Source organism: Heptranchias perlo, chromosome 1 (genome assembly GCF_035084215.1).
Source record: "Heptranchias perlo isolate sHepPer1 chromosome 1, sHepPer1.hap1, whole genome shotgun sequence".
NCBI classification, from domain to species: Eukaryota; Metazoa; Chordata; class Chondrichthyes; order Hexanchiformes; family Hexanchidae; genus Heptranchias; species Heptranchias perlo.
This window is the reverse complement of record NC_090325.1, coordinates 151,617,898-151,643,121: the sequence shown is the minus strand read 5'-3', so window position 1 is coordinate 151,643,121 and position 25,224 is coordinate 151,617,898. Positions and strand designations below refer to the sequence as shown.

Genomic DNA, 25,224 nt, shown 5'->3' with positions numbered 1-25,224 from the left:
ATAAATGGGAGGATACTGAGAGGTGTAGAGGAAGTGAGGGACCTTGGAGTGCTTGTTCACAGACCCCTGAAGGTAGCAGAACAGGTTGATAAGGTTAAGAAGGCATACAGGATACTTCCTTTATTAGCCGAGGCATAGAATATAAGAGCAGGGAGGTTGTGTTAGAACTTTTAAAACACTAGTTAGGCGACAGCTTGAGTACTGCGTACAGTTCTGGTCACCACATTACAGAAATGATGGAATTGCACTAGAGAGGGTACAGCGGAGATTTACGAGGGAGTTGCCAGGACTGGAGAATTTTAGCTATGAGGAAAGATTGGATAGGCTGGGGTTGTTTTCTTTGGAACAAGGCGGCTGAGGGGAAATTTAATTGAGGTATATAAAATTATGAGGGGTTTAGATAGAATGGATAGGAAGGATCTATTTCTCTTAGCAGAGAGGTCAATACCTGGAGGCATAGATTTAAAGTGATTGATAGAAGGATTAGAGGGAGCTGAGGAAAAAAATTTTCACCCAGAGGGTGGTGGGGGTCTGGAACTCACTGCCTGAAAGGGTGGTAGAGGCAGAAACCTTCATCACATTTTAAGAAGTATTTGGATATGCATCTGAAGTGCTGTAACCTACAAGGCTTCGGATCAAGTGCTGGAAAGTTCGATTAGGCTGGGTGGCTCATTTTCGACCGGAGTGGACACGATTGGCCGAATGGCCTCCATCTGTGCCATAAATTTTCTATGATTCATGCAATGCTGCCCAAGATTTAGCTCCAATCTCCTTGGAAGATATCTCAGAACAAAGGATTTAAAACTATGTTTGTCATAATTATTTAAGTAATGAGACATTCACAGGATTCAAAAGTATTTGTTCTGTCAGCCAATGAGTTAGAGGCGGAGCGGAACTTACGGCAGGATTTACAGCAAACAGTCCGTTTAACAGTAAATATCTCAGTTACCCAATCATCACCTTTCTGGCCTGGAAGAATGGTGTCACTATATGCAGTCAAGTATTTGCCCATACAAGTACAGCTGCAAAAGAAATAAATACTGTTAACAGCCCCAAAGGATGCTTGTAATTGAATTGAATGGCTTGACCACTGATCACTTTGAATGATCTGTGATATGGGCCCCCATCCAAGGACAATGGCAGCAATCAACCTAGGCATATTAAGGCCTTTGTGAACTGCTCATCGTATCTGCCTTTTCTTAAGGTGTATGTATCAGCAAACCTGGATTGTGTAATCACTACAGTTTGCAAAAACAGCTCGCAGTAATCTTTTAACTGTGTGTATGCTGGGACCAGCAGGAAAGAATGCAATAAATAATTCAGCATAAACAAACGTGCACTATTTTGTCACAGCAGTTTAGATCAGAGGCATCCAGAAAAGTTCCCATTCCAGGAAACTCTGCTCCGACAGTAAGAACTGGGTCATTTATACTATACGGTCGTCTCTGATAATGCTTGCTCTGTCAATCTTGTACGAATGGAACATTAAAGTGCCAATTCTTCTGTCTTAAATGTATCTCATTTTGATAATAGCTCCACTGTTAAGCACAGAAAGAGTGGGGTTACTGTTAAATGTTCTATGTTGACTGCTATATTCTAGTATTCAACTTTAGGTTATAACTGAATTTGCGGGAGTCATGTCACACAGTCTTGCAGTGAAGACCTCATTGTACACAAACTGCTAGAAGTGTCTTGACTGTTGATGTCCATCATGACACATTTTGGCAGCAAAAAGAGCACCCAACAAAATAAAACTGTTTCCACAAACTCCATAGTGATTTTAAAAAAATGGATGATAGTGATTTCAAAGCAGTAATCTCATTAATTTCACTATTATAAACTGCTCAGGCTTCATGCATGAAGCCTGAGCAGTTTATAATGGTGAAATTAATGAGATTACTGCTTTGAAATCACTATCATCCATTTTTTCATCTGGACCCAAAGACAGCATTACGGTCTTGACTAACAAACTTTTCCATCGTTGAATTTCATTAGTGTTGATACGTTGTAACACACTCCCCTTTGTCCATTTAATGTGTTCCAGGGAAGGGGAAACACAGATGTTTGAAATATGAAGAATTCCTGCTGATTTTATTAGCTTATTATTGTACTTGTTTTTTTTTTTGTCAACTGTTGTTTCTTTAGTCAAGCTTAGTAAAGTTTGTGTTAGGATAGGTGACCAAGAGCTTGATCAGAGTTTTGAGAAGGCTTTTAAAGGGAGGATGGGATTGACGTGACACATAGCCTTTTCCCACTTTGTGTTCTTCAATGTTTCTTAAATACATTTAGTTTTCTGTTTTTTCACTGTGTGCTGCCAGGGATGGGCTAACTTGTCCTTTTTTCATGAATGCTTATGAAATGTCATGTAAACTGGAAATATGACTCAAGTGTCCAAGCAATAATGATGTAGGAAAAGGGTTCCTTGGAGAAGGGGTTTTTACTGCTCTCATCACTTCGTCATATGGGGTATTTATCTTGCAATAGTTCAACTTCTGCGTGCTAAGGAATCTTCCCAATTTATGCCCCTCTGGAGGGGAGTAGGTTTTGCAACTTCTAACTTGTGTTTGTACAGGAGACTTCATGTTGAGTGTCTGCCAATTTTTCTGGAAAGGCATTTTTATCGTGAAATTATATGCTAGCACAGCAGCAGTGCATATCATAAGTAATTAATAGCTTAAACATGGGCTTAATAAACTGAACAAAGAATTAATCCCACAGTATTGCAGACTTCGGAGGAAAAGGCCAATTGTACCAAAGTATTTCAAATAGTGTGGCAGGTTGCTCTGCTGGAAATGTTGCTGATATCACAGTGAGTGTGATTTAATTCCCAGAAAATACTTAATAAAAACATATAATTTGAATGTAAGTAACTTGGGGGGTTCCCAGGTTTTCAGTCCAATGTTGTCTTCCAATCTATTTGCATGGGCAAAGAATAATTCATTGTCCCTGTTGCCCAAGCAAGTGCCTTCAACCTCAGTTTCAAGTAATTTGTTTTCCATTTATGTAGTGGATTTGAGAGCCAGTGGGCATGCTAAACCTCACATCCTCTTGATGAAATTATCTGAAAATATGTGTTTCAGTTTGTCTAGATTTAGTTCTATAAACTGTGGTTTGCTACTAATATTGAATTTTCTGCTGTATTATCTGTAGTATTTTACTATCCGGTGTTAATTTTGATTTTCATATATGGTGATAACAGATTTTAAGAACTCATTTGAAGGCTAGATTAAAGAATTAGTGATCCGATGAAAGCAGAGTTTTAAAACTCAAACTGACAAAGAATGAAGAAGTTCCTCTTTTATGGTTTGTTTCTGTTTTGGAGGGGAGATATTTTTGTTTGCAGTGAATATTGATGACATTAGTGAGTGGTTATTGAGCCTGAGCAGTGTGAGGGAGAATGTCCTTAAATTGGGCTTCTTTAGTATCCAGTCACCTCATTCATGCTAACACACTTAGTAATTCTCCAAGGACGTCATCTTGATATTTTAAACAAAAATATTCTGAAAAATCAAACACAGTATTGCTTTCACAGTGGTTTATACATTTCTTTTCAACTGCCAATGACCAATTCAACGCTATTTATAGCGCACAACTGGTTTAGCCATTCATTGCCAAATCCATCTGGACCACATGAAGCACTGTCAGGCCCTACTCTCCTCTGCCAAAACTGCTCTCGACTCCAGGATCATCCTGGAATGCAAAGATAACCCCCGGCTTCTTTTCTCCGTTACCAACCCCCTCCCCTGTCCTTCCACCCTCTCCTCCAACAACAGTGTAAGGAGCTTATGGACTTCTTTGTCACTAAGATTGAGACCATCCGATCAGCTGCCTCTGCTACATTCTTCCCTTCCCCATGGCCACCAAGCCAAACTTATCCCAAGGTTACTTGCATCTTTCCCTACTATCTCCCCTCATGCGCTCTCCAAGCTCATCTTGTTCATGAGACTCAACTCCTGCTCTCTAGACTCTATTCCTACTGAATTGCTGAGCACCCAACTTCCCTTCCTGGCCCCCATGCTATGTTAATTTTTGTCTGATTATGCTCCCGTCAAGAGACTTGGGATGTTCTACAATGTTAAAGGCGCAATATAAATGCAAGTTACTATCATTTGAAGTTAAGCTGTTCAGTTGCTGCAGGGATGGTGTAGGAGGAAGGGATTTAGATTCCTGGGACATTGGGACCGGTTCAAGCGGGACGGGTTACACCCGAGCAGGACCGGGACCAATGTCCTCGCGGGGGTGTTTGCTAGTGCTGTTGGGGAAGGTTTAAACTAGAGTGGCAGGGGGATGGGAACCTGAGCGGGGAGTCAGAAGGGAGTAAAGTTGAGAGCAGCAAAAGAGGGGAAGACCCAGGGGAAATTTACAATACAAATAGTACAAACACTTGTTCAAGAACAAGTGAAAGGGAAAAGCGTAGAGCAGCAGAAACAAAGTGTACTTTAGGCACTGCAGATAAAGTGAAAACTAGAAGGCGTAAGGCGATTAACCCAGCATCAAAGCTGAAGGTCAGGCGAGGGTGTGTGGCCCAACTAAGAGTTCTATATACAAATGCATGGAGTATAAGGAATAAATTAAATGAACTACAGGTTCAAATTCAAATTGGAGGGTATGACATGATAGCTATTACTGAGACATGGCTGCAGGATGGTCAGGATTGGGAACTAAATATACCGGGTTATAAGGTCTACAGGAGAGATGGGGAAAATGGAAGAAGGGGAGGAGTAGCCTTAATGATTAGAGATGAAATCAATTCAATGAAAAAGGAGGATATAACAAGAGGTAAGCAGCCAACAGAGATCTTATGGGTTGAATTGAGAAATAGGAAAGGATCTAAGACTATAGTGGGAGTTGTGTTTCGGACCCCTGGCAGCAGCTCTGAAGTGCTAGATTGTATAAATGCAGAGATTAGACAAGCGTGTAAGAAAGGCATAGTGGTCTTAATGGGGGACTTTAACCTTCACATAGATTGGGGAAAGCAGACTAGCAACTGTCAGAAAGGTAGTGAATTTCTTGAGTGTCCGGGATAGTTTTCTACAGCAGTATGTCCTAGAGGCAACAAGGGGGAAAGCCATACTAGATTTAGTAATGAGTAATGAACCAGATTTAGTTAACGACTTAACTGTGCGTGAACATCTATCCAATAGCGATCATAACATGATCGAGTTCAATGTAGTGTTTGAAAGGGAAAAAAGTGAGTCAGCTGCGAAGATTCTAGGCTTGGGTAAGGCTGACTTCAATGGGATGAGACAGAGACTGTCCACAGTAAACTGGGCAAATCTGTTAATGGGTAAAATGACTGATGATCAGTGGGAAATGTTTGAAGAAACATTTAACGTGATACAGAATCGGTTTATACCCCTGAGGGGCAAGAACTCTACTTGCCAAAAAAACAGCCATGTACAGCTAAAGAGGTAAGGGACAGTATAAGACGTAAAGAAAGGGCATACAAAACGGTAAAAAATGGCACAGATCCTGACGAATGGGAAATATACAAAGATCAACAAAGGGTCACAAAACAGATAGTAAGAGCTACAAAAAGAGAGTATGAAAAGAAACTTGCAAGGGATATCAAAACCAATACGAAGAACTTTTATAGTTACAGTAGGAAAAAGAGGATGGTCAGGAGCAGTGTTGGCCACTCAAAAACTGAAAGTGGAGATATTGTCATTGACAATGGGGAAATGGTGGACATGTTGAACAATTACTTTGCGTCAGTTTTTACAGTAGAAAAATAGGATAGCATGCCAGAAATCCCAAGAAAACTAATATAGAACCGGGGACAGGGACTCGATTAAAATTAACATAAGTAAAGCAACAGTAATGAAGAAAATAATCGCACTAAAGAGTGACAAATCCCCAGGACCAGATGGTTTCCATCCCAGGGTTTTAAAGGAAGTAGGTGAGCACATTGCAGATGCCCTAACTATAATCTTTGAAAGTTCTCTAGATTTAGGAAATGACCCTCTGGATTGGAAAATTGCACATGTCACTCCGCTTTTTAAGAAAGGAGAGAGAGGGAAACCAGGGAATTATCGACCAGTTAGCCTAACATCTGTTGTGGGGAAAATGCTGGAGTCTATAATTAAGGATAGGGTGATTGAACACCTCGAGAATTTTCAGTTAATCAGAGAGAGCCAGCATGGATTTGTGAAAGGTAGGTCGTGCCTGACAAACCTGATTGAATTTTTTGAAGAGGTGACTAAAGTAGTGGACAGGGGAATGTCAATGGATGTTATTTATATGGACTTCCAGAAGGCATTTGATAAGGTCCCACATAAGAGACTGTTAGCTAAGATAGAAGCCCATGGAATCGAGGGAAAAGTACAGACTTGGTTAGGAAGTTGGCTGAGCGAAAGGCGACAGAGGGTAGGGATAATGGGAAGGTACTCACATTGGTAGGATGTGACTAGTGGAGTCCCGCAGGGATCTGTCTTGGGGCCTCAATTATTCACAATATTTATTAATGACTTAGAGGGAGGCATAGAAAGTCTCATATCTAAGTTTGCCGATGACACAAAGATTGGTGGCATTGTAAGCAGTGTCGATGAAAACATAAAATTACAAAGCGATATTGATAGATTAGGTGAATGGGCAAAACTGTGGCAAATGGAATTCAATGTAGACAAATGTGAGGTCATCCACTTTGGATCAAAAAAAATTTAGAACAGGGTACTTTCTAAATGGTAAAAAGTTAAAAACAGTGGATGTCCAAAGGGACTTCGGGGTTCAGGTACATAGATCATTGAAGTGTCATGAACAGGTGCAGAAAATAATCAAGAAGGCTAATGGAATGCTGGCCTTTATATCTAGAGGACTAGAGTACAAGGGGGCAGAAGTTATGCTGCAGCTGTACAAAACCCTGGTTAGACCGCACCTTTGGAAGGACATATTGGCCTTGGAGGGAGTGCAGCGTAGGTTTACGAGAATGATACCCGGACTTCAAGGGTTAAGTTACGAGCAGAGATTACACAAATTGGGGCTGTATTCTCTGGAGTTTAGAAGGTTAAGGGGTGATCTGAATGGAGTTTATAAGATATTACGGGGAACAGATAGGGTGGATTGAGAGAAACTGTTTCCACTGGTTGGGGATTCTAGGATTAGGAACATAGGAACAGGAGTAGGCCATTCAGCCCCTCGTGTCTGCTCCGCCATTTGATAAGATCATGGCTGATCTGTGATCTAACTCCATATACTTGCCTTTGGCCCATATCCCTTAATACCTTTGGTTGCCAAAAAGCTATCTATCTCAGATTTAAATTTAGCAATTGAGCTAGTATCAATTGCCGTTTGCGGACGAGAGTTCCAAACTTCTACCACCCTTTGTGTGTAGAAATGTTCTGTAATCTCGCTCCTGAAAGGTCTGGCTCTAATTTTTAGACTGCCCCCGACTCCTAAAATCCCCAACCAGCGGAAATAGTTTCTCTCTATCCACCCTATCTGTTCCCCTTAATATCTTATAAACTTCGATCAGATCACCCCTTAACCTTCGAAACTCTGGAGAATACAACCCCAATTTGTCTATAGGAGGCAAAGTCTAAAAATTAGAGCCAGACCTTTCAGGAGTGAGATTAGAAAAAATTTCTGCACACAAAGGGTGGTAGAAGTTTGGAACTCTCTTCCGCAAACGGCAATTGATGCTAGCTCAATTGCTAAATTTATATCTGAGATAGATAGCTTTTTGGCAACCAAAGGTATTAAGGGATATGGGCCAAAGGCAGGTATATGGAGTTAGATCATAGATCAGCCATGTTCTTATCAAATGACGGAGCAGGCACGAGGGGCTGAATGGCCTACTCCTGTTCCTATATTCCTAAGTTCGTAATTTAGTTGATTTTCATGGTGACCTTAGCCAGTGAATGATAAATTTTGGTTCGGACAAATGCCATTCCAACTTTTTGATGTGGGAATTTATTGAAGTACAGAGTGCAGTCGAAGTTTGATCTACTTTACTAAATACGAGTACTTTTGACTAATGTCATCCAAATTTTACGATCCCGGGTTGCTTGTCTTTTCAATCTTTAACAATGAACAAAATTTTAACGCAGTATTTTACAAAATGTTGTATTTAATTTGTGACCAGCTTTTGTGCATCAGTGCAATTACAGGCTTAGAATAACTGACTGCTCAGTGAACATCAACACATTTAACTTTATGCCTACCATTTAAAACTGTGACTTATTATGTTTGGCTTAGAATTCAGCTGTGTGCTTTGTAATAATGAGCTTATGTTGTAGGCCAGGAGGTTGTGATGTCATGTGTGCCTCTTGGCCTCAGTTTCAGATAGAAATTTCTATCCTGAATAAAAAGCCTCTGTTTGTATAACAGTTCTCCTCTTGTCTCAGACAGTTGCCCCCAGATTTCCGTTGTGTTAGAACTGCAAAACTCAAACACACTTTCTTTTCAGACTGTTTCCTTACTTGTGTTTTTGCCTAACAGGAAGAAATTCAAAAATAGTGCAGGTGGTGAGTCTGATGAGTAAATATGTAGATTAAGGGATAAACCTATTTCTGCCAATAATTCCGTAATAATAATTCCTTAAAACAAGCACCTCACCCACTCTCTGCATTTGACTAGCATCCTTCACTCTGATGTCAGGGCTGAGGTGTAACATAAATTGATTGAAAAAATATACAACATCCTTTTTGCAATTTTAAAACTATAGTACCCATGGCTACATTGCCCACAAGAATCTCTTTATAATAATGTTTCATTTATATAATGCATTATTTATATAGCATCTTTAATGTGGCAAAATGTCCCCAAGCGATTCAGAATGGGAGTTCAGACCTAAGCAGGAGGGAGGAAAGTGGCCAAAGTGGTAGTTTATGATGAGACTTTTGAAAGTGAGAATAGATGTAGCAAAGTGGAAGATTTTGGGGAGGGAATTCCACAGTGTGGGGGCAGGATAGTTGAAGACTCTGGCACCAATGATCGAGCAAATGGGTGGGGGGTGGAGGTGGGGGTGAGGGGAGAGAGGAGGGGGTGAGGAAGTGTGTTGGAAGAGTTGAGGTTGCAGACAGAAATGTTGGACTGGAAGAGGTGGTAAAGGTGGAGAGGAATGGAAATGTTGAGGGATTTGAAGATTAGGGTTGGGGAATCAGTAGAGGTTGGCAAGGACAGGAGACATAAAATGAGTGGGAGTTCTTGTGGGATAGTATGATGGGGGAGTTTTGGTTGAGTTGGAGTTCATGTAAGGTGGACCTTGTGAGGTGAGTGTAAAGGGTATTGGAAGGTTGAGTCCAGAAGGTGTGGAAATGGTTTTCAGCAGTTGTGGAGAGGTGATATGTGATGTTTCAGGAGTGGAACTAGGTGGTTTTAGTAATGGGGTTGAATGTGGAGTTTCAAGCTCAACTCAGTGTTCAACAGGGCACTGAGGTTGCGCACAGTTGGGTTGAACTTGATGTGACATCCAAGAAGGGGGATGGGATCAGATGCTGGTGCCTGGAGTTTCTGGTAGAAGCCAAAAGGATAGCTTTGATCTTGCTAATGTTGAATTATGAGAAGTTCTGGCTCATCTATAATGTAATATTGAGCAAGCAGTTGGACAGCACACCCACTGTCATGGTATCAAGTGTAAGGTGGAAAGATAAAGCTGGCTATCATTGACAGACATGTGAAAGCTTCCCCTCGCTTATGGATAATGTCCTCTGATGGGAAACATATAGATGAGGAATAAGAGGTCAAGGATGAAACTAGGATATACTTGAGATGGCTGTGTGGGTGCAGGAGCTATGCTGGCTATGTTGGAACAGGTGAGATTGGAATCATGAGATAGTAGTATCATGGAATTGGACTGCAGAGCAGAGGTGGTGCAGGAGGATGTTGTCAACTGTTTCAAAAAACATGGAGTAGAAAGGTTACAGCTCGGAAGGAGGCCATTCGGCCCATCGAGTCCGCGCCAAGTTCACCAGCGTTCAATTAGTATTTAGATTTGTACCGCCCTTCTAGGCTATTAAGGTATAAAGAATAGAAGTGAGCTCTGAACAGAAATTAAATTAACATGAGAAAACAGAAAAAAGCCATTACACCTTGCCTTATCCTTTTTGGTTTCGGTGAAATCAAATCATAACATCGTCATCAGTAATTCACAAAAACTACCCTAAAAAGCATCCCTATCGAATATCATAGCCCCTTGGGTCGTTCTGCCATTCTATTAGATCATGGTTAATCTGTACCTCAACTTCATTACCTGTCTTTGATCCAGATTTCCAATCTCCTTTGTGAGAAAAGATACTTCCTGATTTCACTGCTGGACGGCCCGGCTCTAATTTTAAGATTATGTCCCTTTGTTCCAGATTTCCCCCACCAGAGGAAATAGTTTCTCTGTATCTACACTATCGAATCCCTTGATCATTTTAAACACCTCGATTCGATCACCCCTCAACCTTCTAAACTTTTTGCAACCTGTCCTCATAATTTAATCCTTTTAGCCTCAGTATCATTCTGGTAAATCTGCACTGTACCCTCTCCAAGACCAATATATGCTTCCTGAGGCCCAAAGCTGAATGCAGTAGTTGAGAAATAATATACTGTGCTCACAATAACACAGAATTTAATTTGTGACTTTGACCTGGTTGTTCATTGCTGTTGGCAGGACAGGAACCAGTCTAAGGGAATTCAAACAAGATAGATCGCTATGGAGTTGGGTGGTGAGGGCACTTTGCAGAACTGTAAGACGGGAAATTACTTTTGGAGTACCGTGACTGTAGTTACATAAGCAAATCTAGCAGCCATTCTATTTCAACGTTATCCCACAAACAACAATGACATGAATGATTAGTTAATTTTGTTTTAATATTTGTATCGCCATTCAAAAAATCCCCATCACGTTTAAGATGTGACTAGATGTTATAGTGGGAAGACTAAGGATAGGGAATTCTGGAAGGATAAGATCAAATAGGCTGAGAATTCTTCTCCATCTGAAGTGATCTTGTTTTAAAAAAAAAATTAATTATTTTGAAATGAAAAGATAATCACTTGGAGAGCTATGTGCAGGTGATGATGGAGTTCACAATCATTGCCAACTGCTTTGTTAGTTATGTCCTTTCTTGCTACTGCCATTATGTTGCTTCTGATTAACACAGTTACCACACCACCCCTTCCTTCCCTATCATTTCTAAATACATTAGAGCCTGCCATCTTAAACTACCAATCCTGTACTGTCTGCAGTCACATTTCCATTATCGCTATTGCATCTATTTCCTCCCTTCTAGTTATTGCCTTCAATTCCCCAGTTTTGTTGCCAATTCTCTGTACATTGCTATACAGGCAATTTAATATTTTTCATTACTCCCACTAAATTTCTCAGATGTTTTATTATTACTTCCTATAACTTCTTCTGTACCTTGAGTATTTTTTACATTTATTTCTTTGTACCTTGACATTTGCTCTCATCCCTCCTTTTTCGAGTGACAGCCGTGGCTCAGTGGCTGCACTTTCGCCTCTGATGAGAGGTTAAACCGAGGTCCCGTCTGCCTTCTCAGAATGGATGTAAATGGCACTAATTTGAAGTCGAGTAGGGGAGTTCTCCCCGGTGTCCTAGCCAATATTTATCCCTCAATCAACATCACTTAAAACAGATTATTTAGCCATTTTACCTGTATTTAATGAAGAGAATTCTTCTACATTTGTATGCAACCAGACATTCTACAACAATGTTTGTCTTAATTATTGGTACTGGCACAACCACTATATATTACAAATTGGTCTTTCGTCTGACTGGGGCCTGGCAGTTTTAGATAGTGTGGCTGAAAAGGCTCTTTTTAAAAAAAAAAATTGAATTGAGCAGAAATAGGAGCTACTTAATAGTATTCGGTTTATACTGAATAGCAAAACTCATTACTATTTTACTTCTACTGTAAAGATAGATTTTTAGTTAAATTAAGCTGTTAAGTGTAGAGTGTAGACACTGTGTCATGCTTATTTTCATTCTTGTTTTATGAACAAAATCTTTTAAAAAATCTTCATATCAATGATTTTGCAATGTTACTTTTTCTCAATTCTCACCATTTCCAATAGCCTAACCTTGGGCATACTAACAGTATCTTTAAAAGAATGTTGTAGTAGTGACAACATAACTTTATTTAAAAATACTTGGAAACAATTGACTGCCAATTTAACATCACTTATAGGAATATATTTTCCTCACCATTTTAAGGGATCGAGTAGGGAAAACTTAGGATAACACAACTTGATAAAAGACAGTGAACAGTGGTTCAGAAGGGGGAATTTCTGTTCAACCAACTTTCGATGATGGGCAAAGGAAATGCTATCGATACTTCGATTTTTAAAAAGGAGTGAGAGAGCTCAGTGTTGGAGATTATGGTTAAGCGTCATGGAAAGAATAGAATGCTTGAAAGAAAATGAGCTTAAAATCATTAAAAAGAGGGCAGTTATAAACAGAAACTTGTCAAGGGGAGGTGGAGGTTTCAAGTGAGGTACCATCTCCAACAAGAGAGAGTCTAACCACCTCCCCTTGACATTCAACGGTATTACCATCGCTGAATCCCTCACCATCAACATCCTGGGGGTCACCATTGACCAGAAACTGAACTGGACCAGCCATATAAATACTGTGGCTACGAGAGCAGGTCAGAGGCTGGGTATTCTGCGGTGAGTGACTCGCCTCCTGACTCCCCAAAGCCTTTCCACCATCTACAAGGCACAAGTCAGGAGTGTGATGGAATACTCCCCACTTGCTTGGATGAGTGCAGCTCCAACAACACTCAAGAAGCTCGACACCATCCAAGATAAAGCAGCCCACTTGATTGGCACCCCATCCACCACCCTAATCATTCACTCCCTTCACCACTGGCGCACAGTGGCTTCAGTGTGTACCATCCACAGGATACACTGCAGCAACTCACCAAGGCTTCTTCGACAGCACCTCCCAAACCCGCGACCTCTACCACCTAGAAGGACAAGAGCAGCAGGCACATGGGAACAACACCACCTGCACGTTCCCCTCCAAGTCACACACCATCCCGACTTGGAAATATATCGCCGTTCCTTCACCGTCGCTGGGTCAAAATCCTGGAACTCCCTTCCGAACAGCACTGTGGGAGAACCTTCACCACACAGACTGCAGCGGTTCAAGAAGACGGCTCACCACCACCTTCTCAAGGGCAGTTAGGGATGGGCAATAAATGCCAGCCTTGCCAGCGACGCCCACATCCCATGAACGAATAAAAAAAACTCCAAAGATCAGTCTTGGGACCAACATTGAATAACATCCTTGGGCGAGGGTATTGAAAGTAAAATCTCCAAGTTTCCAGATGATACTAAAATTAGAGGAACAGCAAATAATATGGAACAATTCAATCAAATTCAGGATTTGGATGTTTCAGGAAACTAGTTCAGGAGATAACAAATGTCAAATCATAAGTATGGGAACAAAATAAGAGCAGTTGTTGAATGGAACAGTTGTGCAGATACTGATCAGGAAAGAGATTTAAGGGTTATTGAAAACGGTCATCTCAGTGTAGGGCTACAATGAAAAAGGCAAATCAGATACTGTGTTGAAGTCGATGAGAGCAGACAGAGGGATCCGCGGTACAGCAACCGAAGAGGAAAGAGTCAAACTGGACTCCTCCGGAGGGTCGCTGCCCTCAGCTTGACATGTATGCCCAAGCTGTCAGGAAATGCGTCAATGCCAGATTCATCAGGCGCACTCAGAAGACAGTCCAGAATGTCACCCGAGCACAACGCAACGCCATCAACGCTCTCAAGACCAACCGCAACATCGTCATCAAACCAGCGGACAAAGGAGGAGCCATAGTCATACAGAACAGAACGGACTATTGCAAGGAAGCATACCGACAACTGGACAACCAGGAACACTACAGACGGTTACCTGCAGATCCGACCAAAGAACACACCCACCAGCTCAACAAACTGATCAAGACCTTCGATCCAGACCTTCAAAGCATCCTACGCACTCTCATCCCACGTACTCCCCGCGTGGGAGACTTCTACTGCCTCCCAAAGATACACAAAGCCAACACACCCGGACATCCTATCGTATCAGGCAATGGAACCCTGTGTGAGAACCTCTCTGGATACATCGAGGGCATCTTGAAACCCATCATACAGGGAACCCCCAGCTTCTGTCGCGACACTACAGACTTCCTACAAAAACTCAGTACCCACGGACCAGTTGAACCAGGAACACTTCTCACCACGATGGACGTCTCGGCACTCTACACCAGTATCCCCCACGATGACGGCATCGCTGCAACAGCATCAATACTCAACACCAACAACAGCCAATCTCCAGACGCCATCCTACAACTCATCCGCTTCATCCTGGATCACAATGTCTTCACCTTCGATAACCAGTTCTTTACCCAAACACACGGAACAGCCATGGGGACCAAATTTGCACCCCAATACGCCAACATTTTCATGCACAAGTTCGAGCACGACTTCTTCACTGCACAGGACCACCAACCAACGCTATACACCAGATACATCGACGACATTTTCTTTCTGTGGACCCACGGCGAAGAATCACTAAATAGACTACACGATAACATCAACAAGTTCCATCCCACCATCAAGCTCACCATGGACTACTCCTTAATCAGTTTTTTTGTTGGACACACGAATCTCCATCAAAGACGGGCACCTCAGCACCTCACTCTACCGCAAGCCCACGGACAACCTCACGATGCTCCACTTTTCCAGCTTCCACCCTATCCACGTCAAAGAGGCCATCCCCTATGGACAGGCCCTGCGAATACACAGGGTCTGCTCAGACGAGGAGGAACGCGATGGACACCTACAGACGCTGAAAGACGCCCTCGTAAGAACGGGATATGACGCTCGACTCATCGATCGACAGTTCCGACGGGCCACAGCGAAAAATCGCTTCGACCTCCTCAGAAGACTAACACGGGACGCAACCAACAGAGTACCCTTCGTCGTCCAGTACTTCCCCGGAGCGGAGAAACTACGTCATGTTCTCCGCAGCCTTCAACATGTCATCAATGACGACGAACACCTCGCTATGGCCATCCCCACACCTCCACTACTCGCCTTTAAACAGCCACCCAACCTCAAACAGACTATCGTTCGCAGCAAATTACCCAGCTTTCAGGAGAACAGTGTCCACGACACCACACAACCCTGGCACGGTAACCTCTGCAAGACATGCCAGATCATCGACACAGATACCACCATCACACGAGAGGACACCACCCACCAGGTGCATGGTTCATACTCCTGTGACTCGGCCAACGTCGTCTACCTCATACGTTGCAGGAAAGGATGCCCCAGAGCATGGTACATTGGCGAGACCATGCAGACGCTGCGACAACGGATGAACGGACACCGCGCAACAATTGCCAGACAGGTGGGTTCCCTCCCAGTCGGGGAACACTTTAGCAGTCAAGGACATTCAGCCACCGATCTTCGGGTAAGCGTTCTCCAAGGCGGCCTTCGAGACACACGACAACGCAAAATCGTCGAGCAGAAATTGATAGCCAAATTCCGCACCCATGAGGACGGCCTCAACCGGGATCTTGGGTTCATGTCACGCTACACGTAACCCCACCAGCGAACAAAAGCTATCTGTTTTCAATATAACGGGTCATTTGCTGACTTTCTCTGCCTTCCGGATGTTTCTGCCTCTCTCTTTCTTTTTCTCTGTTTGTTTTTTTTTGTTGACTGTATATTCGGGGGTTCTGCAGGTAACACCTCTCTGTCTGAACACGGTGATTGCCTTGGCAACGGGCAGTTGCAAACACTATCTGTAATCACCATGTATTGTTCTGTGATTTATAAATGCGTAGGCTTCGAGGAGTTCCTGACATTTACCTGAGGAAGGAGGAAGCCTCCGAAAGCTTGTAAATTTCAAATAAAATCGTTGGACTATAACTTGGTGTTGTAAAATTGTTTACAATTGTCAACCCCAGTCCATCACTGGCATCTCCACATCAAGTAGATGAGGGATAGACTATAAATCACAAATTTGATGATACTGTATATGGCGTTGGTTGAAACCTATTGTAGCGGAGAGATTTATCATACAATTGGAAGAACATTGCTGTCTTTGAGAGGGCAAAGCACAGGTTAAGGATGATAATACAAGGAGTCGGGAATATAAATTATGAGCGAAAGCTAATGAAGTTGGACTTTTTCTCATTGAAAAAGGGGAAACTTCAAGGTGACCTGGTAGAATGTTTCAAAATTATGAAGGGGATTTATAAAGATGATTCACAAAATTGTTCACATTGACAAAGGGGTTCAAAAACTTGGGACATAATTTTTTTTTAAATTAAGATTAAATTGGGAATTCAGACAAAATCATTTTGCACAAAAGGCAATAAACAAATAGAATTATTGGGGAATAATACGAAAGCAAATAGTATAAATGGGTTCAAAAGGCAATTAGATTGGTTTCTGGAAATAGACATGATTGAGGAATATGATGGGAATTTGAACTTCAGGGCAATCCAAAATGTCCAAATGGCAATTTCCTGTTCCATATTTTTTTCAAAGTGCGAGCCTTTCAAGACTTTATGAATGAAAAATGTGATAAAGACTTGATCCTTTTCATAATTTGCTGAAACTGAATTTTCAATAAGGAAGTATTAGCTGACTAATAAATCATTTTTAACAACTGATTTTGCAGGATTTGGAGATTGTTTATTCTTATCTTCATGGAATGGAGGCACTGTCCAACTTGAGGGAACACCAGCTGAGGTAAGAGTGAATTGCTTAGAGAATGTTGACTATGTAAACTATATTTTAGCCACCACAATAGTTTTCACCCATTTTACTGCAGCTCTTTTATAAATAAAAACCCACTAAGTTTTTTCTTAAAAGGTAATTATAATATTGACAAAATGTTACTTTTTACAGACCAATTGATTTTCACATGCTTTTTAACATTTATGAACTCTTAAAGAATTACGCTCAAGAATTATGTGATGGCTGCTTTAATTATGTTTGTGATGTATCTGCATTTTATTTGTGAAGATCCTTTTCTATCTGGCAGGTTACATGTAGGATTTTAGAAATACATGCTGTTAAGTTTGTACATTCACTTATTGGAGCTAAGAGAGCTGAGATTTATTAAAATGAAGGTTTTAATCCGACGACTGCAAAACAGCAATATGTGTTGTGTAAATTCTGTTCTCTTATTCATTCATGGAATGTGGACGTCGCTGGCAAGGCCAGCATTTATTGCCCATCCCCAATTGCCCTTGAGAATGTGGTGGTGAGCTGCCTTCTTGAACCGCTACGGTCCGTGTGGTGAAGGTTCTCCCACAGTACTGTTAGGTAGGGAGTTTCAGGATTTTGACCCAGTAACGATGAAGAAAGGGTGATATATTTCCAAGTCAGGATGGTGTGTGACTTGGAGGGGAACATGCAGGTAGTGTTGTTCCCATGTGCCTACTGCCCTTGCTGTTCTAGGTGGTAAAGGTTGCAGGTTTGGGAGCTGTTGGCGAGTTGCTGCAGTGCATCTCACAGATGGTGCACACTGCAGCCATGGTGCGCTGATGGTGGAGGGAGTGAATATTTAAGGTGGTGGATGGGGTGCCAATCAAGCGGGCTGCTTTGTCCTGGATGGTGTCCAGCTTCTTGAGTGTTGTTGGAGCTGCACTCATCCGCTCAAGTGGAGAGTATTCCATCACACTCCTGCCTTGTGCCTTGTAGATGATGGAAAGGCTTTGGGGAGTCAGGAGATGAGTCACTCACCACAGAATACCCAGCCTCCGACCTGCTCTTGTAGCCACAGTATTTATGTGGCTGGTCCAGTTAAGTTTCTGGTCAATGGTGACCTCCAGGATGTTGAAGGTGGGGGATTCAGCGATGGTAACACCGTTAAATGTCAAGCGGAGGTGGTTAGACTCTCTCTTGTTGGAGATGGTCATTGCCTGGCACTTGTCTGGCACGAATGTTACTTGCCACTTATCAGCCCAAGCCTGGATGTTGTCGAGGTTTTGCTGCTTGTGGGCACAGACTGCTTCATTATCTGAGGGGTTGCGAATGGAACTGAACACCGTGCGATCATCAGCGAACATCCCCACTTCTGACCTTATGATGGAGGGAAGGTCATTGATAAAGCAGCTGAAGATAGTTGAGCCTAGGACACTCCTGCAGGCATGTATCCAATGTACAGTACTGGTAGGTCTCATTCTGCTAACAGAGCATCATAAAAGAAAACTAGGGTTCCAAGCACTCGCTACTTATGTAAGTATTTCGGATAAAATCCTGACTTTTATTGTACTTTAAATATCAAGCTTTTTAAAATCTCTTTGTGGATTAATTGGAATCCATGTGTGTTGGAGCTTTATGGAGAAATTAAATTTACTATTGTATAGCTTGTGGAATTTGACAAAAATAACGTAAGGTTTTTAAGCAGAAGCATTTAAATAGGCTTTGTATAAACAAGTGGATGATTATAGTTTTAAACTGCCATTGTAGTTCAAAATCATACTGGCCAATTGTCAGAAAACAGGATTGAGTTCTTTTCAAGCAAGTTGACCTTGAAATCTAGGAAATGTAGCAATTTTTTGTACTTGAATGAAAACCTCCATTTGGCAAGCTGTAAGAGTCTTTGTAAACATAGTTTAAGTGATGTCAGGGCAGTTCCTAATTGGTGCAAGTAACAAAAATTTTAAATGCCCAAAGTTTCTCATTTATTCATACAAAATTGGAAGACTTCCTCAGGGACACCAAAGGATGTAAATAGGGAAATTGGAAATGCCTCACAAATGCAGTAGCAAAGAAAAATTGAACTTGAATTAATATGGTGCTTTTCATATCCTCTGGTTACCCCAAAGCACATAGAGTCATAGAGTTATACAGCACGGATAGAGGCCCTTCGGCCCATCGTGTCCGCGCCGGCCATCAAGCCCTGTCTGCTCTCATCCCATATTCCAGCATTTGGTCCGTAGCCTTGTATGCTATGGCATTTCAAGTGCTCATCCAAATGCTTCTTGAATGTTGTGAGGGTTCCTGCCTCCACAACCCTTTCAGACAGTGAGTTCCAGACTCCAACCACCCTCTGGGTGAAAAAGTTCTTTCTAAAATCCCCTCTAAACCTCCCGCCTTTTACCTTGAATCTATGTCCCCTTGTTATAGAACCCTCAACGAAGGGAAAAAGCTCCTTAGTATCCATCCTATCTGTGCCCCTCATAATTTTGTACACCTCAATCATGTCCCCCCTCAGCCTCCTCTGCTCCAAGGAAAACAAACCCAATCTTCCCAGTCTCTCTTCATAGCTGAAGCGCTCCAGCCCTGGTAACATCCTGGTGAATCTCCTCTGCACCCTCTCCAAAGCGATCACATCCTTCCTGTAGTGTGGCGACCAAAACTGCACACAGTACTCCAGCTGTGGCCTAACCAGTGTTTTATACAGCTCCATCATAACCTCCTTGCTCTTATATTCTATGCCTCGGCTAATAAAGGCAAGTATCCCATATGCCTTCTTTACCACCTTATCTACCTGTTCCGCCGCCTTCAGGGATCTGTGAACTTGCACACCAAGATCCCTCTCACCCTCTGTCTTTGTCGAGGGTCCTCCCATTCATTGTGTATTCCCTTGCCTTGTTAGTCCCTCCAAAGTGCATCACCTCGCACTTTTCCGGGTTAAATTCCATTTGCCACTGTTCCGCCCATCTGACCAACCCATCTATATCGTCCTGCAGACTGAGGCTATCCTCCTCGCTATTTACCACCCTACCAATTTTTGTATCATCAGCGAACTTACTGATCATACCTTTTACATTCATATCCAAGTCATTAATGTAGATCACAAACAGCAAGGGACCCAGCACCGATCCCTGTGGTACCCCACTGGCCACAGGCTTCCAGTCACAAAAACAACCTTCGACCATCACCCTCTGCCTTCTGCCACTAAGCCAGTTTTGTATCCAAAGTGCCAAGGCACCCTGGATTCCATGGGCTCGTACCTTCTTGACCAGTCTCCTGTGGGGGACTTTATCGAAGGCCTTACTGAAATCCATGTATACCACATCCACTGCGTTACCCTCATCCACACGCCTAGTCACCCCCTCAAAAAATTCAATCAAATTAGTCAGACATGATCTTCCCTTGACAAAGCCATGTTGACTATCCCTGATTAATCCTTGCTTCTCCAAGTGGAGACTAATTTTGTCCTTCAGAATTGTTTCCAATAATTTTCCTACCACTGATGTTAGGCTCACTGGCCTGTCGTTCCCCGGTTTTTCCCTACTCCCCTTCTTGAATAATGGTACTACATTAGCGGTTCTCCAGTCCTCTGGCACATCCCCTGTGGCCAGAGAGGTTCTGAATATATGTGTTGGAGCCCCCGCAATCTCCTCCTTTGCCTCACACAGTAGCCTGGGATACATTTCGTCCGGGCCTGGGGATTTATCCATTTTTAGGCCTGCTAAAACCGCCAATACCTCCTCCCGCTCAATGTTAATATGTTCGAGTATATCACAGTCCCCCTGCCGTATTTCTATGTCTACATCGTCCTTCTCCATAGTGAAAACAGATGCAAAAAATTCATTTAGAACCCTTCCTACATCTGCCGGCTCCACATACAGATTGCCATTTTTGTCCCTAATGGGCCCTATTTTTTCCCTAGTCATCCTCTTACCCTTAATATACTTATAAAACATCTTAGGATTTTCCTTTATTTTGCTCGCCAGTGTTATTTCATGGCCCCTCCTTGATCTCCTAATTTCTTTTTTAAGTATCCCCCTGCACTTTTTGTACTCCTCCAGGGCTTCCTCCGTCTTTAGCCTTTTGTATCTGCCAAAAGCCCTCCTTTTTTTCCTAATCCATTCTCGTATATCCCCTGACATCCAAGGTTCCCTGGAGTTCTTGGAACCACCCTTGACCTTTACGGGAACATGTTGCCATTGTATGGTCTCAATCTCCCTTCTGAAAGACTCCCATTGCTCCGATGCGGATTTTCCTACAAGCAGCTGATCCCAGTCCATTTTGGCCAGATCCTGCCTTATCCTATTAAAATCGGCCTTCCCCCAATTTAGAACCTTTATTTCCAGCCCCTCCCTGTCCTTTTCCATGACCACCTTAAATCTCACCGAATTATGGTCACTGTCACCAAAGTGCTCACCTACTAGCACTTCTTCCACTTGGCCGGCCACATTCACTAGAATTAGGTCCAGTACCGCCCCCTCTCTTGTAGGACTTTCTACTTGCTGGCTCAAAAAGCTCTCCTGGATGCACGTTAAGAATTTTGTACCCTCTAAGCCTTTTACACTCTGAGTATCCCAGTTAATATTGGGGAAGTTGAAATCCCCCACTATTATTACCCTATTATTATTTGCACAATTTTCTGAGATTTGCCTACATATCTGTTCCTCTATCTCCCCCTGACTGTTTGGGGGCCTATAGTACACTCCCATCAAAGTGCTTGCCCCTTTTTGTTTTTAAGCTCCACCCATATGGCCTCATTAGAGGAACCTTCTAATATATCATCCCTCCTTATGGCAGTAATTGATTCTTTAATTAATATTGCGACCCCCCCTCCTCTTATACCTCCCCCTCTGTCTCGCCTGAAGATTGTGTACCCCGGAATATTGAGCTGCCAGTCTTGCCCCTCCCTCAACCATGTCTCTGTGACAGCAACAATATCATACTCCCATGTGTTTATCAACACCTTCAGTTCATCCACCTTATTTGCAAGACTCCTTGCATTAAAATAGATGCCATCCAGCCTTGCTCTTACATATTTGCCCTGTCTTCCAAGCTGACTTGTTTTTTTCTCAATATTTGGCTGCACATCACCCCCTATTGTAGCTCCACTCTGTATCCCATCCCCCTGCCAAGTTAGTTTAAACCCCCCCAACAGTGCTAGCAAACCTCCCCGCAAGGATATTTGTCCCGCTCTGGTTCAGGTGCAACCCGTCCGACTTGTACAAGTCCCACCTTCCCCAGAAGCAGCCAATGAATTACTTTTGATATTGTCATTGTTGTTTTGTAGGGAAACATGGCATTTTTTGATCACAGCAAGTATCATGAACAGCAATGAGATGAATGACCAGTTTATTTTGTTTGTTGGTGTTGCTTGAGGGTTGAATGTTGGACAGAACATGGAGAGAAATCCCTGATCTTTGGAAAAGTGCCATCTGAACTGGGCCTCATTTTAACATCCCATCCGTATGGTGGCAGCTCCAACAATGTAGCACTGCGCTAATATGGCTCTGAAGTGTTGGCCTAGGTTCATGTGCTCAAGCCCTGAAGTGGGGCTTGAACCCACAATCTTTTGACTTTGAGGCAGAGTGCTACCACCAGGCCAAGCCATCTCTTCAAAACCTGTCGTCTTGTCACAGATTACTGTTTTGGGTATATAATGTTCCTCAGAACTGAAACATAAGCAAGCTTCTTAAGCTGGTCGAGGAAAAAAAGGGAAGGGGGTGGGAGGAAAAGAAACAGCAGATATTTCAGTCACTGAGAGGAAATTAATAGTTTGAACGATATGCAAACTGCTTAGTGAAGAAAAACTGTTAATGTAAGATCACCTGTGTGAAGTTGAAAAGACATAAGAACAAAAGAACAGACAAATATCTATGACGATGAAAAGCCCACACAAGGAAAGTTAAGAAAATGGGGGAGATTGGGGAGAAAAAAAATGCGTGAGATCTTAAATGAAAACAGGAAATGCTGGAAACACAAATTAGATTTGCAATCCCAAAAAAAGAAAAAAGAGCACAGCCAACAACCCAAGTTAGAAACCGCACCAAAGCTTCATTGCCCTGTGCCCAACCTCAATGAATTCCAAGTTTGATGCTGAGTTCTTCCGCCGTTCTGCCACTTTCACCTCTGCTGATTTTGACCAAGAGGCTTCCCATCTTATAGTGAATCTAACATTTTCTCTTGTCTCCAGCTTTCTCCATACTCCTTGGACCCTGTCCCCTTGTCTTATCTTGATCCTTTCATTGAGAACTGCCTCTGTGACATCAGCTGTCTTAGTTTCTCCAATCCTTTTGCTCATTATTAATGTAACCCCCCCCCGAATTTGCAACTTTCCAATCTCAATTCTGACCCTGTTACCTTAGCCAAACCTGCCTCCTTTTTCCCTTTTTGGACTTCCCTCCCAATCTCTGGTAATGGGTGTTGTGCAGACATCTATTACAAGCCTACAGAATCCTACAGCTACCTATTATGCTTCGCCCCACGCAGCTTCCTGACTCCATCTCTTCCTGTTTTTATGTCTCCGTCGCATCGTCCCTGATGTCCGCATTGTCTATACTAGAGCTTCTGACGTGTCCTTTTTCCTCAACTGTAAGTTTCCTGTAGCTGTGTTTGACAAGGGCATTGATTGTGCCTGCCTCATTTTTCTCTGCTTTCACCTCTTCCTCCTTGTCTCAGGACAATGACAGGCTCTCACTTTCCATCCCACCAGACTCTGCATTTACCAGATCAACTTACACAATTACTGCCACCTACGTGATCCCACTGTCTAGCACATTTTGCCTCCCATCTTCGCTTTCCGGAGTGGAAGTTCTTTCTGTGGTTTGTTCGTTATTCTACCTTTCGAAAGCTGTCCTTACCCTGGTACCTTTCTCTGCAACTGTAGCAGGTGTAATACTTATTATTCACCTCTTTCCATAGTACTGTCCAGCACCACAAATACAATTTCAATGTGAGACAGCAATTTACATGTACATTCTCCAATTGAATTGGTGTTCACAGTAAAGTCTTTCCTGAATTGGAGAGACCAAATGCAGATTAATTGAAAGCGAAATACTGCGGATGCTGGAAATCTGCAATAAAAAGAGAAAATGCTGGAAATACTCAGCAAGTCAGACAGCATCTGTGGAGAAAAAAACAGAGTTAACTTTTCAGGTTGATGACTTTCGTCAGAACTAATGAAGGGCTCTGACGAAAGGTCATCGACCTGAAACGTTAACTCTGTTACTTTCTCCACAGATGCTGCCTGATTTGCTGCGTATTTCCAGCATTTTCTCTTTATTGCAGATTAATTGTTTTTCTGAACTCTCTTCTGTCCAGCGTATTTTATCTTTGTTGTGCGCACTATGGTCTGAACATTAAATCACTTGATTTCTGCGAATGTGTATGTGGTCTGTCGGCATCCAAGAGGAGGGGAGGGGAGGGAAGCAGGTTGAGGCTTTGGGTGGTGGATCCTTTGTCAGGGCATAGCTCTGATGGGGTGTTATGCGCCTGGGCTGGTGGCCTGTTTTTTTTTGTCTTGGGACTATTTGTTTCCTGCATTTCTTGTTTTCATTTCAAGCTTTAATTTTGCATGGGCTTTTCTAATGCATTTCACCATCTTAGTTATCTGTACATTCGTTTGTTCTTCTGGTGTCTTTTAGTTGCCTCATACAAATGATCTTTGATATCGGGTTCTTTCTTCTCCATTAACTTTGCCTTGGTGATCAGACTGCCACCCCCTTTTGGTTTCAGTTCCTAGAAGGGGTGCACATCCAAAACATTAAATTGCCCTATCTTTTTACAGATGCTGTGTATTTGCACTATTTTCTGTTCTTGTCCCAAAATTACATTTTTTTTCTGTTTGGTAATTATAGTATAGTAAATAAAGAAATGTTCATTTATTTTGAAAATTCTGTTGTACAATATTTGGCAGAAAAAATGATGGATAACTTGAAGTTTGAGTGTGACTGGAAATGTTTTTTTCTGTTTCAGATTAATGTGTGAAACTGTCAGATATGAAAGACATGAAGCAAATGAAGTCCTATACTAGTAAGTCAATGTGTTTGTTTTTAAACATGTTAGTCAACGTGCAGGATATATAAACTTCAATATTTTTAACTCTATGATCCTGTTTTTAGGGGCCGTATAAAGAGTTTTATGCTGTTTATTAAAGAAGAACCTCAAATAACTTTTTTGTTACCAGATACACTACTATATCCAAGGGTTTTATGCTGGATATAAGAAATAATCCTCAAGATGCAACAGTATTCCAGACCTTGAATGTGTTTGATAAAGCTTAGCCCTCTACTCTTGTCATTTTGAAAGTGATCTTCGAACATGAGAATTTTAAGTAAAAAAAAAGTCTGTTACTTGTTTTTAATTGATCTCAACCCCTTCTGCCCACCTTCTCTCACTATATCCCTCAATCCGTTCACTCTCCAGAATAACATTTGTTGTCGCTTGAATCCATTTATGCTATTTGCCTTTAGCAGTCTCCCAGTCTCCAGATCTCACCTCCCCCACCAAAGTACTTCCTTACACCAATGATCCCACTTCTCACAGCCAAACCCTCCTTCTGCTCCT

The 25,224-nt window shown here is 42.2% G+C and overlaps 1 protein-coding gene across 4 annotated transcripts in view; it reads left to right on the top strand.

Moving 5' to 3' along the window:
• rapgef2b (Rap guanine nucleotide exchange factor 2b) overlaps positions 1-25,224 on the top strand; it is a 565,137-nt gene that overhangs the window by 134,785 nt on the left and 405,128 nt on the right. For all 4 annotated transcript variants that reach the window (XM_067992588.1, XM_067992581.1, XM_067992606.1 and 1 more), the window contains exons 2-3: positions 16,634-16,704; positions 24,634-24,690. In XM_067992588.1, the coding sequence (XP_067848689.1) occupies positions 16,634-16,704; positions 24,634-24,690 (128 nt within the window). The remainder of the gene's footprint in view (positions 1-16,633; positions 16,705-24,633; positions 24,691-25,224) is intronic.